General features: G+C 54.5%; 9 protein-coding genes across 9 annotated transcripts, besides 6 other annotated features; all 9 read right to left on the reverse strand.

Annotated features, from left to right (window-relative positions):
- Positions 1–6: part of a sequence feature (A-rich) that runs on past the window's edge.
- A 226-nt stretch (positions 7–232) lies between these two features.
- Positions 233–255: a microsatellite.
- A 41-nt stretch (positions 256–296) lies between these two features.
- Positions 297–647, reverse strand: Tco025E_02289 (uncharacterized protein; the record flags this gene model as incomplete). The annotated part of the gene is made up of 1 exon (XM_029369217.1): positions 297–647. One exon carries the CDS (start codon positions 645–647, stop codon positions 297–299), a length of 351 nt encoding a protein of 116 aa, XP_029230666.1.
- Positions 648–919: 272 nt separating this feature from the next.
- Positions 920–977: a sequence feature (A-rich).
- Positions 978–1065: 88 nt separating this feature from the next.
- Positions 1066–2505, reverse strand: Tco025E_02290 (uncharacterized protein; the record flags this gene model as incomplete). Its single annotated transcript, XM_029369218.1, has 1 exon — positions 1066–2505. One exon carries the CDS (start codon positions 2503–2505, stop codon positions 1066–1068), a length of 1440 nt encoding a protein of 479 aa, XP_029230667.1.
- A 187-nt stretch (positions 2506–2692) lies between these two features.
- On the reverse strand, positions 2693–4420 carry Tco025E_02291 (uncharacterized protein; the record flags this gene model as incomplete). Its single annotated transcript, XM_029369219.1, has 1 exon — positions 2693–4420. The coding sequence occupies one exon, from the start codon at positions 4418–4420 to the stop codon at positions 2693–2695; it is 1728 nt and encodes a 575-aa protein (XP_029230668.1).
- A 129-nt stretch (positions 4421–4549) lies between these two features.
- Positions 4550–4587: a sequence feature (A-rich).
- Positions 4588–4827: 240 nt separating this feature from the next.
- Tco025E_02292 (uncharacterized protein) lies at positions 4828–5496 on the reverse strand (the record flags this gene model as incomplete). The annotated part of the gene is made up of 1 exon (XM_029369220.1): positions 4828–5496. One exon carries the CDS (start codon positions 5494–5496, stop codon positions 4828–4830), a length of 669 nt encoding a protein of 222 aa, XP_029230669.1.
- A 175-nt stretch (positions 5497–5671) lies between these two features.
- Positions 5672–5695: a microsatellite.
- Positions 5696–5757: 62 nt separating this feature from the next.
- Tco025E_02293 (uncharacterized protein) lies at positions 5758–6819 on the reverse strand (the record flags this gene model as incomplete). Its single annotated transcript, XM_029369221.1, has 1 exon — positions 5758–6819. The coding sequence occupies one exon, from the start codon at positions 6817–6819 to the stop codon at positions 5758–5760; it is 1062 nt and encodes a 353-aa protein (XP_029230670.1).
- Positions 6820–6860: 41 nt separating this feature from the next.
- Positions 6861–6896: a sequence feature (A-rich).
- Positions 6897–7453: 557 nt separating this feature from the next.
- Positions 7454–8647, reverse strand: Tco025E_02294 (uncharacterized protein; the record flags this gene model as incomplete). The annotated part of the gene is made up of 1 exon (XM_029369222.1): positions 7454–8647. The coding sequence occupies one exon, from the start codon at positions 8645–8647 to the stop codon at positions 7454–7456; it is 1194 nt and encodes a 397-aa protein (XP_029230671.1).
- Positions 8648–9800: 1153 nt separating this feature from the next.
- Tco025E_02295 (uncharacterized protein) lies at positions 9801–10220 on the reverse strand (the record flags this gene model as incomplete). Its single annotated transcript, XM_029369223.1, has 1 exon — positions 9801–10220. One exon carries the CDS (start codon positions 10218–10220, stop codon positions 9801–9803), a length of 420 nt encoding a protein of 139 aa, XP_029230672.1.
- Positions 10221–10676: 456 nt separating this feature from the next.
- Tco025E_02296 (putative mitochondrial protein) lies at positions 10677–11591 on the reverse strand (the record flags this gene model as incomplete). Its single annotated transcript, XM_029369224.1, has 1 exon — positions 10677–11591. The coding sequence occupies one exon, from the start codon at positions 11589–11591 to the stop codon at positions 10677–10679; it is 915 nt and encodes a 304-aa protein (XP_029230673.1).
- Positions 11592–11647: 56 nt separating this feature from the next.
- On the reverse strand, positions 11648–12319 carry Tco025E_02297 (putative mitochondrial protein; the record flags this gene model as incomplete). Its single annotated transcript, XM_029369225.1, has 1 exon — positions 11648–12319. The coding sequence occupies one exon, from the start codon at positions 12317–12319 to the stop codon at positions 11648–11650; it is 672 nt and encodes a 223-aa protein (XP_029230674.1).
- Between the last annotated feature and the right edge of the window lie 78 nt (positions 12320–12397).

Here is a 12397-nt window from a genome sequence, read left to right on the forward strand (position 1 = left end):
GAGAAAAGCGAAACTATTAGTTCATTTTTTTTCTTCCCCTTCGCGTCGCTGAAGGTGCAAAGACACGGAGAACACTGGCAGTCGTGAGGATGTGCACCCCCACGATGTGTTGTTAACCGCTCCCTCCTTTTCATCCACGAGCGAAGATGTGGTCAATGACTCCCTTTTATACATCAGCAATGAAACGACTACGTCGTGGCGCTGAGGCGGGAAACAAACGAGCACAAAGTAAAAATAAATGAATAAATAAAAAAAATTCATACATCGGTACCGGCCTTCTTACAGCCGCTGCCTCTTCATGGCTTACGAGAAAAAAACAGCTTGGTCGTATCTTTCCCAGAGTCATTGTCACGAATGGAGCTGGAGGCACGCAGGTTCCACCCCTCTCCCTCCAAGGCCTCAATCATGGCGAGAAACACAGCTGACTTGTGCAGATCATCGCAGAAATGCTGGCTGAGCTCCATGCGCCAGTGGTCAGGGTTGGCGTAGAAGATAAACTTGATCGGCTCCTTTGAGGGGCTCGATGATGTGGAAACGCTGGTCGGAATGCGCTGCTCCATTACCTTGATCGTTTCCTCCCGCAGAGCCGACCCCAGGATGGTAATAACGGGAGGGTTGAAAGTGGCCGACACACACAGGTTGGGCATAGTATCCCGATTGTGTAGGATGCTCAGTTCGCTTTTTTTTTGTGAATTCCCTTCGCTACCAGTAAAGCCAAGTCGAAGAAAAAAGAAAAGGGGGAAACCAGTAAATGTGCGCCGGCACAGTTGCACGCACGCCGCTGAGTTGTCCCTCACACCCCTTCGCCACGCATCGACGCCCCACACACATTGTAGAGAGCAGCAGACAGAACAAGTTAAGGAGAGGGAGGGGGAGAAAGGAAGAGAAGGCAAAAAATAAAACAACTGTAACAACAACAAAACAAAAAGTAAGGTCAATCAAGCAGTAAAAAATAAATAAATAAATGAGAAATGAATGGACGATACAAAGACACTTCACACTCCTGAAAAGTCCCAGACATTGATGGCTGTGAGGCGCACAAGTGCCCGCGGAGCTGCCAGTTTGTTACCGTCCGGGCGTGGCGTACGGGTACGGCGAGCCTGCACGCGGTTTTGTCGCGTGGTACTCGAACAAACCACGCAACGAGGACTCAGAGAGGATTCGCGTATACGTCTTTTTCCCACTTGTAAGCACGAGTGGCTCACCAAGTTGGTCGTCGCACCTATTCGCGCGGAGGGAGGTTCGTCCGGCCCGGTGCTCATACAGCGGCAACTTCCGGAGAGAGGCCTCCACCCCAATGAGCTCACGCATGAGCCTCCGCTTTTGTTGCTCTCTCGCCCTTTCTAAGCGCTCCGCCGCCCGCCGCTCCCTCTGCTGCATGTCAAGTTGCTTTTGCATCGCATGTCGTTTTCGGCGCTCTTCCTCCTCCTTCGCTTGCCGCAAGCGAAGCTCATGCTGCATAGTTTTCCGCTCCTTCGCCTTCGCAGCCCGAATGGCGGCCTCATCCCCCCGCTGTCGCTCCTGGCGTAGTCGCTGCGCAACATGCTCCGTCTCCTGCCGGCGGAAAGACGCAATTTCGTCCTTCACCTGGCGTGTCATTTTGGCCTCCATGTCCTGCAGAAGTACTTGCGCCTGTAGAGTTTCGTTAAAGTCGTCACGTGCCTGCTGAAGTCTCTCACGGGCAGCTCGGTTTTGGTGGTGGCGGCGCCATAACTTCTCTTTACTCGCGTGGACTGCCTCTTCACGTGCCGCGCGCGATGACTCGCTCTTGGAACGCGTGCGCTCCATCGCCGCCTCAAACTTCCTGCGCCGCAGCTCGCTTTGCTCCCGCTCGCGAAGCAGATGCGCGTGCGCGCGGGCAAGCTCTTGTGCGCCCTGGCGCTGATTTCTGCCTCCCAACTGCGCCTCAACCACGCTATCCAAACGGGCCCGGTGTTGCTCTACCCGCTGCCGGATGTAACCCCGAATCATGTCGAGTTTCTCCCTACAATTTTGCTGCCGAGTCAAATGCAGCTGCTTCTCCCTCTTGCAAACGGAAGAGACGACCACTTGTACCAGAAGCACCTCCATCTGCTCTTGAAACGAGTGTTGGAGTGCCATGTACTCTCCCCAGCACTCTTCCTTCACCGCGGAGCGAGCGGTATTCTCGTCTTCCATGAGGTCCAGCAATTGGGCGAGATGCAGCCCACGATTCTGGAACCGGTGCCGTTCCTCCTCAGCGACCCGCTTCCGCCGCGAGTCAATGTCTCGTAGAAGGTCCGCCCACACCGAAATACGTCTCTGCAGGGTGGTGCAGCAGGAAAGCGTCCGCGCAAACGCCTGGATGAGGGTTGCGTGCCGCTCGGCAGTTTCCTGCATTATCCTATGCATCTCTACAAGTGAGTTGGCGGCCACAAGGAAGCCCCCCGCCGGGGTCACGTGATAGGTTGCACCGCATGCATCAAGCATGGCATCCACGACAGGCTGCTTCTCAGTGACACTGGCCTTCGCAGTCGGCAAAAGCATTCTGAAGGCGGTGGCAATCAATCCGGCCTGACATGCAATGTAGTGGTGAGGCAGTTGCCGCCGCAACTCCAGAGCAGGGCGCAGGGGCAACTCATGCAACTGTTTTTCGATAAAAACGCCGTTAAATGCCACGCCGAGTTGAACACTCCCCAGCCACCAAAACGTGTTTGTGCCGTCCTGCAGAACGTCAAGCAAGGGCCTCACGTGGAGCAACTCTTCTGCAACGACGTGTTGCGCGACACCACCCTCCGTCTGCGTCAGGGCGTGCAGAGCTTCTTGCGTCTCTACATCCGCATTCTCGATAAGAAATGTGCGTCAGGGTTTTAAAGTCCGCATGGTACACGGACTTCAGTGGCGCCGCATCGTCTGTGGCGCGGGGAAACTGGTACTGCCGCGTCCCAAACGAATGGTCGAGAGTGAGCATTAGCGTGCTGGCGTTCAGCCTTGCATGCGCGCTTTTCGCGCAGCTTGCTAGTGCCGGTTTAACGGTTTCCTCCCCCCGCGCCGAGCGGGCCAAAGAGAGCACACCACCGAGTCCGTACAGCAGCTTGAGCAGGCCATAATTGTCCATCGGGGCGAACAACTCCTGCAACTTCCCCGGCGCACAAAGCCCGGCGCGTTGCCACTGCACCACCTCATGGTCGCTGGTGCGGAGAAAAGCCTGCAGCACTTCCTCATACATGGTGGCGAGGACAATGTTCTCCAAACTATCGGACCCCGCCGGGGGAAGCGGCGGCATGACGAGCAGAGTAATGGAGGGCGGCGGACGCGTCGCCTTCCCAGCGAAGCGGAGTGCGGCATTTACCTTCTTCACCAGCGTGACAACGACGGCGCGGTAGAGCAGCCGGGCGGCGGTCACGCAAACTTCCCGGGAGGAAAACGTACTCAGACACTCCTCAAAGTCCAGTTCAAGGAGACTGGCGACGCTTTTGAGGGCCGGGAGGTTTGACGGGGTGCCGTCCGCGTAGAATTCCACCTCGGTGAGATGCACAATCGCTGCCACCTGCCTGAGTACCGCCTGCAGCGTGGCACCGGAGAGGCCAAGGGCTTCCGTCGCCCGCGTGAAGGCGACATATTCCTCCTGCAGACGTGCAATGAGGGCGGCATCCTCAATGCTCGACTGACAGACAAAACTCCGCTGTCTGTGGTTAATGTAAAGCCGCTCCCTCCCTTGCTCAGTGAGCCCATACAAGATGTATGAAAATATCTTAAAATTAAAGTCATTGGGCCCCCCAATACCAGTCACGAACAGATGATTGCATTCCAAGCAAACGCACTGCAACTCCTCCGCTGCCTCTTCCTTAACGCACACATGTGCCTGCAGGTAGCACATATGCCGCCGCCCCACGGTAGACGTGAAGGCGGAAATCACGCGTACGCCAGCCGCAACCATACTTCGCTGCAATGGCGTCGCTTCAAAGAGCGTACAGCAAGTGTCCAGCAAGGCCCCAGAAAGGCTCGGCAGCGCATGGCCGGAGGAGACCACAACCTGGCGTTTGTGTGAAACTTTCCACGCGAGGGCCGCCTTCAGGGCGATCTCGCAGTCCGACGTTCCACCGCCAGTGAAGCCGCCCTCGCCCAATAGAAGGGAAAAGTTATCGCCAATGTCTGTTAAGAACTCGTCATTAGCGGCGCGGTAGCGAAGCAAATCCACGACGGGGGGCAAGCCAACAAGTGGCGTGGGTGACATGAGTGCCGCATTCCTCTTCTGTAAGAAGATTGAGGGATGGTCTGGCATGTGAAGCAACAGCTGCGCGTCGCCCTCTGCCTCGGACAACTGTGGGACGTAAATGTCCGACGCGGAGACCGTCTCCTCCACCGGCCCGTCGCGGACAAGCACGTGCAGGCCGTCCAGCGACGCCGCAACGCCAACACGCCACCCAGCGCTCACGCTCCGGTAGAATACAAAAGGCATCAAGCGGCAACTCCCGTACTTTGCAGATTTCCCCCCTATTCCTCTCCTTCAGTGGGTTTCTCTCACTGTGCGTGTGTGTGTGTCCCCAGTCACTTATTTCCCGTGGGAATAAAAAGACCCACGCGAAGCAACTAACAAGAAAATAAAATAATAATAAATAAAGTAATTCAATATCGGCGCCAACAACAAGTCCAAGATGGGGCTTGCACACTCGCAGAAGCTGCAGTCTGCCAGGAAGAACTTCCTAAACGTTACCCCGGTCACCAATAAAGTTGTTCCAATCCATCTGCTGACAAGTCGATTTCGCCACTCTATTACGTGAGAATCCTCACGGACGCGGTCACAGAAGGAAAGGAGTACCAACGAGTTAAATACAACAGGGGGAAAAAAAAACTGCATATAAACCTCTAAGTGAGAAACAAACCAGCAACAACACCGCAGACAAATGCGATTTTGCGGTGAACAGAACCGGCAATCACAGAAATTGCCGCGCAGAAGGGACCACCCTCTGGCCTGTATTCGCAGGCACCCCACAAATCCTTCATTAGGCGCTTCCACTGAACTTCCGCGTAACCCAGCGAGGAAAGCAGCTGCGTCAGAAACAGGCCGCTCACGAGAGCGCGAAGGATGGAGCTAATGCCTCGTCTCACAAACCCCGCAAGAATCGCGCCGCCTAGCGCACTCACAGCAACCATGCAGTACTGCCTCATAATACGTCGGCGCGAGGGCGACAACGCCGGCCGCAGTTCCGCATCCAAAACTTCAATCTCGGAGTCGGAGACACTTGGAACAGCACTGTTATTGTTATTTTTAATACTACCGTCAGCCTCATTCTCACCATCCGCACCGGCGTCTGAGGGGCTGCAGCTTTTTTGTGACGACCTCCCCACGCTCGGGCTTGGCGAGGCCACAACATCCGGCGAGCGAGAGCCGTTACTCTCCACTGAATCCATGAGGTCTCTGAAGAAGGCACGTTTGAGGTGGCTAAACCCCATTGAGCCGCGCGGCGCCCGGAAGGGGAGGTCAATTTCGGTCTCCACCTCCCAGTCGACGACATGGGACGACGGGGGGTCCATGGTGCCTTCTCAATGGGGAAAAAACAAAAAAAGGGCTAACACTTGGCGTGGATGCAAGGGCAAGACACAAGAGAGTGAGAAAATACAAAAAAAAAAAGCTGCTGCGGCAGCCAAAAACTCTCCAGAGAAGGAGAGGCGCCAACGGATGGTCTTTCCAACACATAACTGCACATGGACACACACACACACACATACATACTAGGGAAGGAAAGAAAAGGGACGCAAACCCTCTCCCTGTAAGGAAATACCGTCTTTTAGTTCTCATTGTGGCGTTAGGAAGCAAGAGAGAGAGGGGCGAATTTCGCCCGTCAAAGAGTCTTGAACATGCAATTCAAACTCGCAACGTTCCGCATTGTAACAAACGCCGTAAACGGCGCAACCATCCTCCACGCGCTGCCCCACCTTTACGCCAAAAAGACCCTCATTAAGCCACGCGGTAACGTCGTACTTGCCGTCGACTGTGGGGTTTAGATACCGTGCAGGATCCTCCGGCGTAAGAAGAACGGAGTGCGTGGAGGGCCCATTATAGTCCAATTTCACGCTCCCAACAGGAATTGCATGGCATCCGTGAAACATAGGGGCCAGACATGCAGCTGGTTCACCCAACGGATTCCAAAACGGAACAGGACACCCAAGAGCTTCATCGGGCGCGATACCCACCATCACTGCGACACCGTAGCGACAAAGCATCTTCGCCCCATGTCTGTTCTGCTGACCAAAAAGTGTACAGGCCTCGTGTGTAATGTCGAAGTATTGCTTTAAGGCATGTGTGCTTCCACAATGATATGGAAAAGAGAGTTGTAGGGCCTTCTCGTTAATGCGACTACCAAGCTTGAGCAACACTTCAGCGCCGCGAAGCGATGCCAAACGCCGTTGCGAGACTGAGCGTAAGTGATCCAGCACAGCCAACCCGCGGATCCCACTCTCCACTGCCTCTGTTGCGCAAAGAAGAGCCAACTGCTCCGCTTCATCCGCAGCTGACGACGTTCCCTCTGGTCTGGGGCTGAACAAGTGCCTGTGACGAGCCAACTCCTCCATGGAGAGAGGAAATGCACCAGGAAGGCCTGCAACATGAACCAACACCACCTGATCGCCATGCTCCTTGCAGGAGCCAAGAAATGTCATGGGTATAGTGAGGCCTTCGCCCGCGTGGTAGAGACATTGAAATTCCGCCGTGCCAGAAGCGCGACGCCGCGGCGGCGGCGGCGCAGACGGGGAAGAACCAAAAATGGCCTGACGGGCCGCCTCAGCGGCAGCCACCCGCACTTCGGTAAGGCGTGCCGGCTTTCCCAGGGCGCGAAGAAGCGGAAACAGCGCACCCATCAAGAAGAGAGCCGCCACAACAGAAAAACGCGTCTAACTGCAAAAAAAAAACGAAATAAAAAAGAGAAAACAAATAATGTTACAAATTCCTTTCCGTTCTTCACTCCACCTTCATATCCGACTGCAGGCGGTATTGATCTCGCGGAGAGAGAAGAATCAAAGCAAGCGCAACCAACCAAGGCAAAAAAAAAAGAGCATATATATGAGTTGAGTTTCAGAAGGCACCACAACCAAACTTTAAGCATAACAAGAAGAAAACAACCCTGGTGAGTTGAGAGAGCGAGAGCGAAAGAAAGGGGTCGTCCATGCCAGCTGCATGGGAGGCTCACGAACTAGGGGAAGGCGGCACCGCGTGGGCGAGGACAGCTTACACAGACATCCTGTAAGCGCATACATACTTCACTTTTCCCCTAGTGTTGCACGCCATCGAATGACCACCCAACTGCCTCATACTTTTTGTAAGCTTCACGTGTTTGTGTTTGTGTTTTTTTTTTGCGTGGGAAACAGGCGGAGTCAAGAGGGATACCCGCAAAAATAACATAACCCAGTGGCAGGAGCAAATGAATGCTTCAGGAGAAGAAGGACAAAAAAACAACAACAAAAAAACAGAATCCTTTTGGAGGAGCGATGCCCACTACGTCTCAGTTTCGTCATTCTCCCAGGGAAGCATGGCTTCAAACACGGTGGCAGTTTCATTGTCTCCACCACTTTTGTCGGCTTTTACTGGCACTTCTTCATGCTCCCCAGTGGACACGGTTTCCCAGCAGTCGGAAGGGTTTTTGCTCGACAAGGAGGCGTACGCCCCAAGTTTCGCGCGTAGCTGATCGTTGATTTTTACAAGCTGCTGGAAGAGGGAGCCGTGATCGGGGCAGATGACGCTGTTCACCAGCTTTTCCTGCTGCGACTTTAATTCACCCATGAGTCGGCCAAGTTTAGTCTTGTGGTACTTGCAGCTCTCCGAGACGGAGTCCCCGAGTTCCGTGGTTTCCCGCTTGCTGACTACGTTGGTGAGCAGCTGAAGGCTACTTGACGCCAACTCCAGCTCTTGCTGCACCGTTGATATCTGTTCCTCCACCCACGCCGTCATCTCCCGTCTGCGATTCAGCGTCTCGCGCAATTGCTGCCAGTGTCTCGCGGCATTTGGCACTCCAATACCCTTCTTACGCAGCGCACCCGTCGTATCAAGTGGGTTTGGCTCTGTTGACGCAACTTCCATTACATCTAACATCTGGCTTGCGCTGCGACAGACGCGGAAGAGGCCAAAGCGCCAGCAAATGTTCACCCAGTACTGCCCATCCGAGACGTGGCGAGGCACCACGGCGGAGCGAAACCCAAGCTTCTCTGGCGAAGCCATCAACCACGCTACCACCTCCTGCGACGGTTCACACTCACTGGCCACGGGTGGTTCTGGCAGATTTGCGATGGACTCGAGATTCAACAAACCGCACAACTTTGACGCAAGTGACGCGTCGCCCAAGATTGTTTTGGGCGGGATGATGCAGCTGTTCTCTTCCGTGAACGCTGCCTCCGCCAGTAGCATCCATTCTTCCGCGGGTGATTCCCACTGCGGCGGTGGCAGAATGAGCAGCTCTTTTGTCACACGAGTCACCACAGAGGGCTGACTCTCGGTGTCCCCCGCAGTTGCCGCCGCCGCCGCCGCCGCAGAAGCGGTGCCACCTTTTATTTCACTAATTCTACCACTCGCGCCGTGGTCGTCTCCCTCCACGTCGAGTATGCCGATCTGCTTCGCCAGCTCATAGCCCTCATCTGTGAGGATCTTCGCCCTCGCCGACGCGGTCTCCACCAGGGCGCTCAGTGCGCCAAACATGAACTCCGAGAAACACACACGCAAGTCCTTGGCTGTAGTACGGCCCCTGCGGCCAAGGGAAGAGAATGCCCCAGTACCTCACAGAGTCAAAGTAAGGGAGAGAAAAAAAGGCATCCCACGCACACGGAAGCAAAGAAAAAAAAGAGCAAAGACGATGGAACCGAAGGCGTTTCGCCACTGTTGAATTTCTGGCGTTTAATTTCCGCTGCCATCACTCCATCCTTCCCTCCTCTCGTTGACGCATCGAAGGCCAAAAACGGCAAACAACCCGACTTCCGTTAATCTTTACTTTCCTTACTCTGTTTCTGCTTCTGTTTTTTTTTCTACAACAAGTTATATTTGGGATACATGGGCTGCTTCTCGCCCTGCCGCGTGTCACGCACCGACACACAGTTCCCTGGCCACCGGAGCGCGGCAAGACCAGCACCTACTCAACGAAAATAAGGTCGATGACACGCAGTGAAACTGCCTCTCCCCCGCAGTGCCGCCCCCAGCAGAGAACCGAGAAACAGGGAAGACACGCACAAAAGCACACCGCCCGTCGCCAAGCAGAATAACCGCCCGGATGAAACCATTTCCTTCATTTCTCCCCCAGCCCCACCCTACGAAGCACAGACACTGTGCGAAGGTAAACAGAGTTTGGCCCTTTCCACCCACCATTTCAGTTCGGATGCAAGTTATTCCCTACTTCATATACACCCGCACAGAAATTCCCCAAGGCGTTACATAGTAACCGGACTCTCGCTGGCAGACCACGAAGCAGCAGTCTTTGAGGCCCCCCGAAGCCCGCCAGCTTCCCCTCCGGGTGGAGGGCAGCAATGGGCGCAGCCCTAGTGGGAGTTGGGGCAGGAGGAGAAGAGCCAAAGAACCGCACCCGCGCATCTCTCCAACGCCGCTTCGTTTGGAGCAGAAAAGCGAAGCTGTACTTAGACAAAAGGAGAGCTAAAGAGGACGCGCCAGCTTCTCCTTGAACTAATCTCGTCGAACATTCGTTTCACAATTTTCCTACAGAAGCACGAAAAAAAAACACCCATGTTTTTATTGTTCTTTTATTTTTGCTCTTGCGTTATGTTTCCAGCCCCTCGAAGTTTTTTATGGGCTTTGGTGCCCGTGCGCCGCTCATCATCAAGTACGAAAGCAAAAGCAACACATCTTAGGCCAGGTACCTGGCCCCTGCAAAAAAACCTGCAGCAAATGCACCCAAGTCACCAAGTCCTTTGCTGGCAAAATTGATGAAGCGATTTAAGTAGAGCTTGAAATCCTTTTCATCCACTTTCCCGTCGGCGTTCACGTCCAGCACCTGGTTGAGGTCGCCCTCCACTTTTCTCCAGTTGATATGGATGTAACCCAAGTAGCTGAGGCCCTGGAGTGCAACGATGGCAAGCCCAGCGCCGTACAACGCGTCTTTCGTGAGGCGCTTGGCGGCCACCCCGACTGCCGCGCCAAACATTCCGCTCACGCTCATCCCCTTTGACATTTTCCGAAGCGCAGGCATCGTTGTGGAGACGGTTTCCTTGACGGTTGCTTCAGCCGGCTTCGCCGCCTGGGTTTTCGCCGAAGTCTTGGCAGGCATGGCTCAATGTGAGGGGCTCTCTTCGCAGATAATTGAGGCAAACTTCCCGTTTTCATTTTTGGTTGCAGCCAAAAGAATCCAAAAAGAAAAGGAGTAGGAACAAAGTGTAGAGACCCCCCCCCAAAAAAAAAGACAAACAACTCAACAAACGCTCACCCGCCACCAGCACCCAACAACGCCACTCACAAAACAGGGTGGCGGAACCTCAAACAGGGCATCCATGACGGGGTGCGGAGAAAACGGATTGCACAAACGAGTGCGGGAGACACGACAATTCCAAAGGAACGCCAAAAAACAAAAACAACAAAAAAGGCTGAGAATAAAACGAAGCAACACCTGGGGTTCGCACAGCAAGGGACGTAGAGCAAAAAAAAAAAAAACTCTCTCGTCAGACGCTTATTTCACCCCTTCCAGTGATGGTCATCCGCATTATTTATGCGCTGCCGCAAATTTACGCTAAGTTATCTGCTGCTGGAGGTACCTGAGTACGGTGGCCTTCGCCGCTGCACTGGCATCCCGGGTTGCACTGCGAACAACAAGCCGATCTTGCGGTGTGCGGCGAATCAGTGGGATGTGTCGCAAGTGCTTTAGAGAGAGTTTCCAATTCCCGGAAAGTGCCGCAGCCCACACCCCTAGGCGTTGGCTGTGGTTGTCCCTCGACAGGCCAGATGCATACATGTCTGCCAGGAGCGCCATGGCCTCAGACCACCGCCCCGAGCCCACGCAAACTTTTATTGTTAGCCGATGTGCCAGTGGGGGTAGCACGACTCGCGGCTCCTCTTCGCGCACTCGCCCCAGAAGCATCGTCGCCTCCTGCCAGCGGTTGGAGGCGACGCAAGCCTGTAAAACAGCACAGATGGAGAGTGGATGTGGGGATTGCTTTGCATCAGCGAGGGAATCCTGCAGTATTCGCACCGCGACGTCCCACATCGCTCCTTTAGCCGAGGCAAGCAAGAGAGAAAGACGCGTGCGAACGGGCAGATATGAATGTGTCTCGAGAAGCATCCCTCCAATACGTATAGCCGCTTCCCACTGACCTGACTGCTCACACAATTCCAGCAGCTCCCCTCTTCCTGTTGCCGCGGACGCCTCATCGGCTTTGGCCATCCACGACAGCGCCGCCAACGCCTTTTCCCACTGCTTAACTGCGTGGAAGGAACGAACAAGCGCATGGTACGAGTCTTCACCAATGCTGGAGACAAATCCCTCCGTCTGGGCAATGTCAAACACCTGCGTTGCCACAGCCCACGCAGTTGCCTGCTCACATTGTGCCAACAAAATCCCAACCATCGACTTGTCCGGTTTCACACCTGCTGCAACAGCCGCATTAAAAACTGAAAGCGACGACACCCAGTCCGGTGAAATGGACATGACATCTTTAAAAATTTTACGTCAGATGGAAAAATTTGTGCTGCTTCTTTTGTTTTTCAATCACTGAGAGCATGAAGAGGCACATCCGCCACTGCTTCCGCTGCGCTGTTCGAGACACAAGACTCTCCACAAACGCCGGGTGCACCAAGGAGCCCTGTGCTATTCCAGCAACAACAACTCCACGGCCTTTTCCCACGCCCCACTTTCAGCAAGTGGGGGATCAAAACGCCCAACGAATACCACTCCCCCATGTGAAATTGCCGCTCCATCGCCTCTGCCACCCTGAGGGCAGAGATCCAGCTTCCATGCTTCTCAGCAAGTATCTGCGTGGCATGTGACACATCCAACGACCAGCCCTTTTCTTCGCAACAACGGAGAATCGCGGCACAGTTCCCCGGGGACAAGAGGGATGAAAGGAACGATGACGATGGTGGGCTCGGCAGCGATTCGGAAAATTGCAGAGCGCTCTGCCAGTCACCTAGACGCTGCGAAGCGTGGCAAAGCACCGCCACAGATCCTGGACGCACGAGAGACGCGTTATCAACTAAACTGAGTTTCCCCAAGGTCAGAACATCGCTAACAAGGCCCTGCCCACTACGCTCTAGTTCATGGACGACATCCTCCTCCACGGTCTCGCTGAATATTCGACGCAGCAAGCCACAGCAGGCATTTACGTCTCCGCCGAGCACCTCCGTGGCTAACAGTCTCGCAAGACCCCCTCTTCCCATGCGAACTCTCGCACATGCGTCGCCGGAACAATGAAGGAGAGAAAGAGAGAAAAAAAAAGAGGAATAATGAAGAAGCAT

Source organism: Trypanosoma conorhini, assembly GCF_003719485.1.
Source record: "Trypanosoma conorhini strain 025E chromosome Unknown Tco_14.4_contig_00088, whole genome shotgun sequence".
NCBI classification, from domain to species: domain Eukaryota; phylum Euglenozoa; class Kinetoplastea; order Trypanosomatida; family Trypanosomatidae; genus Trypanosoma; species Trypanosoma conorhini.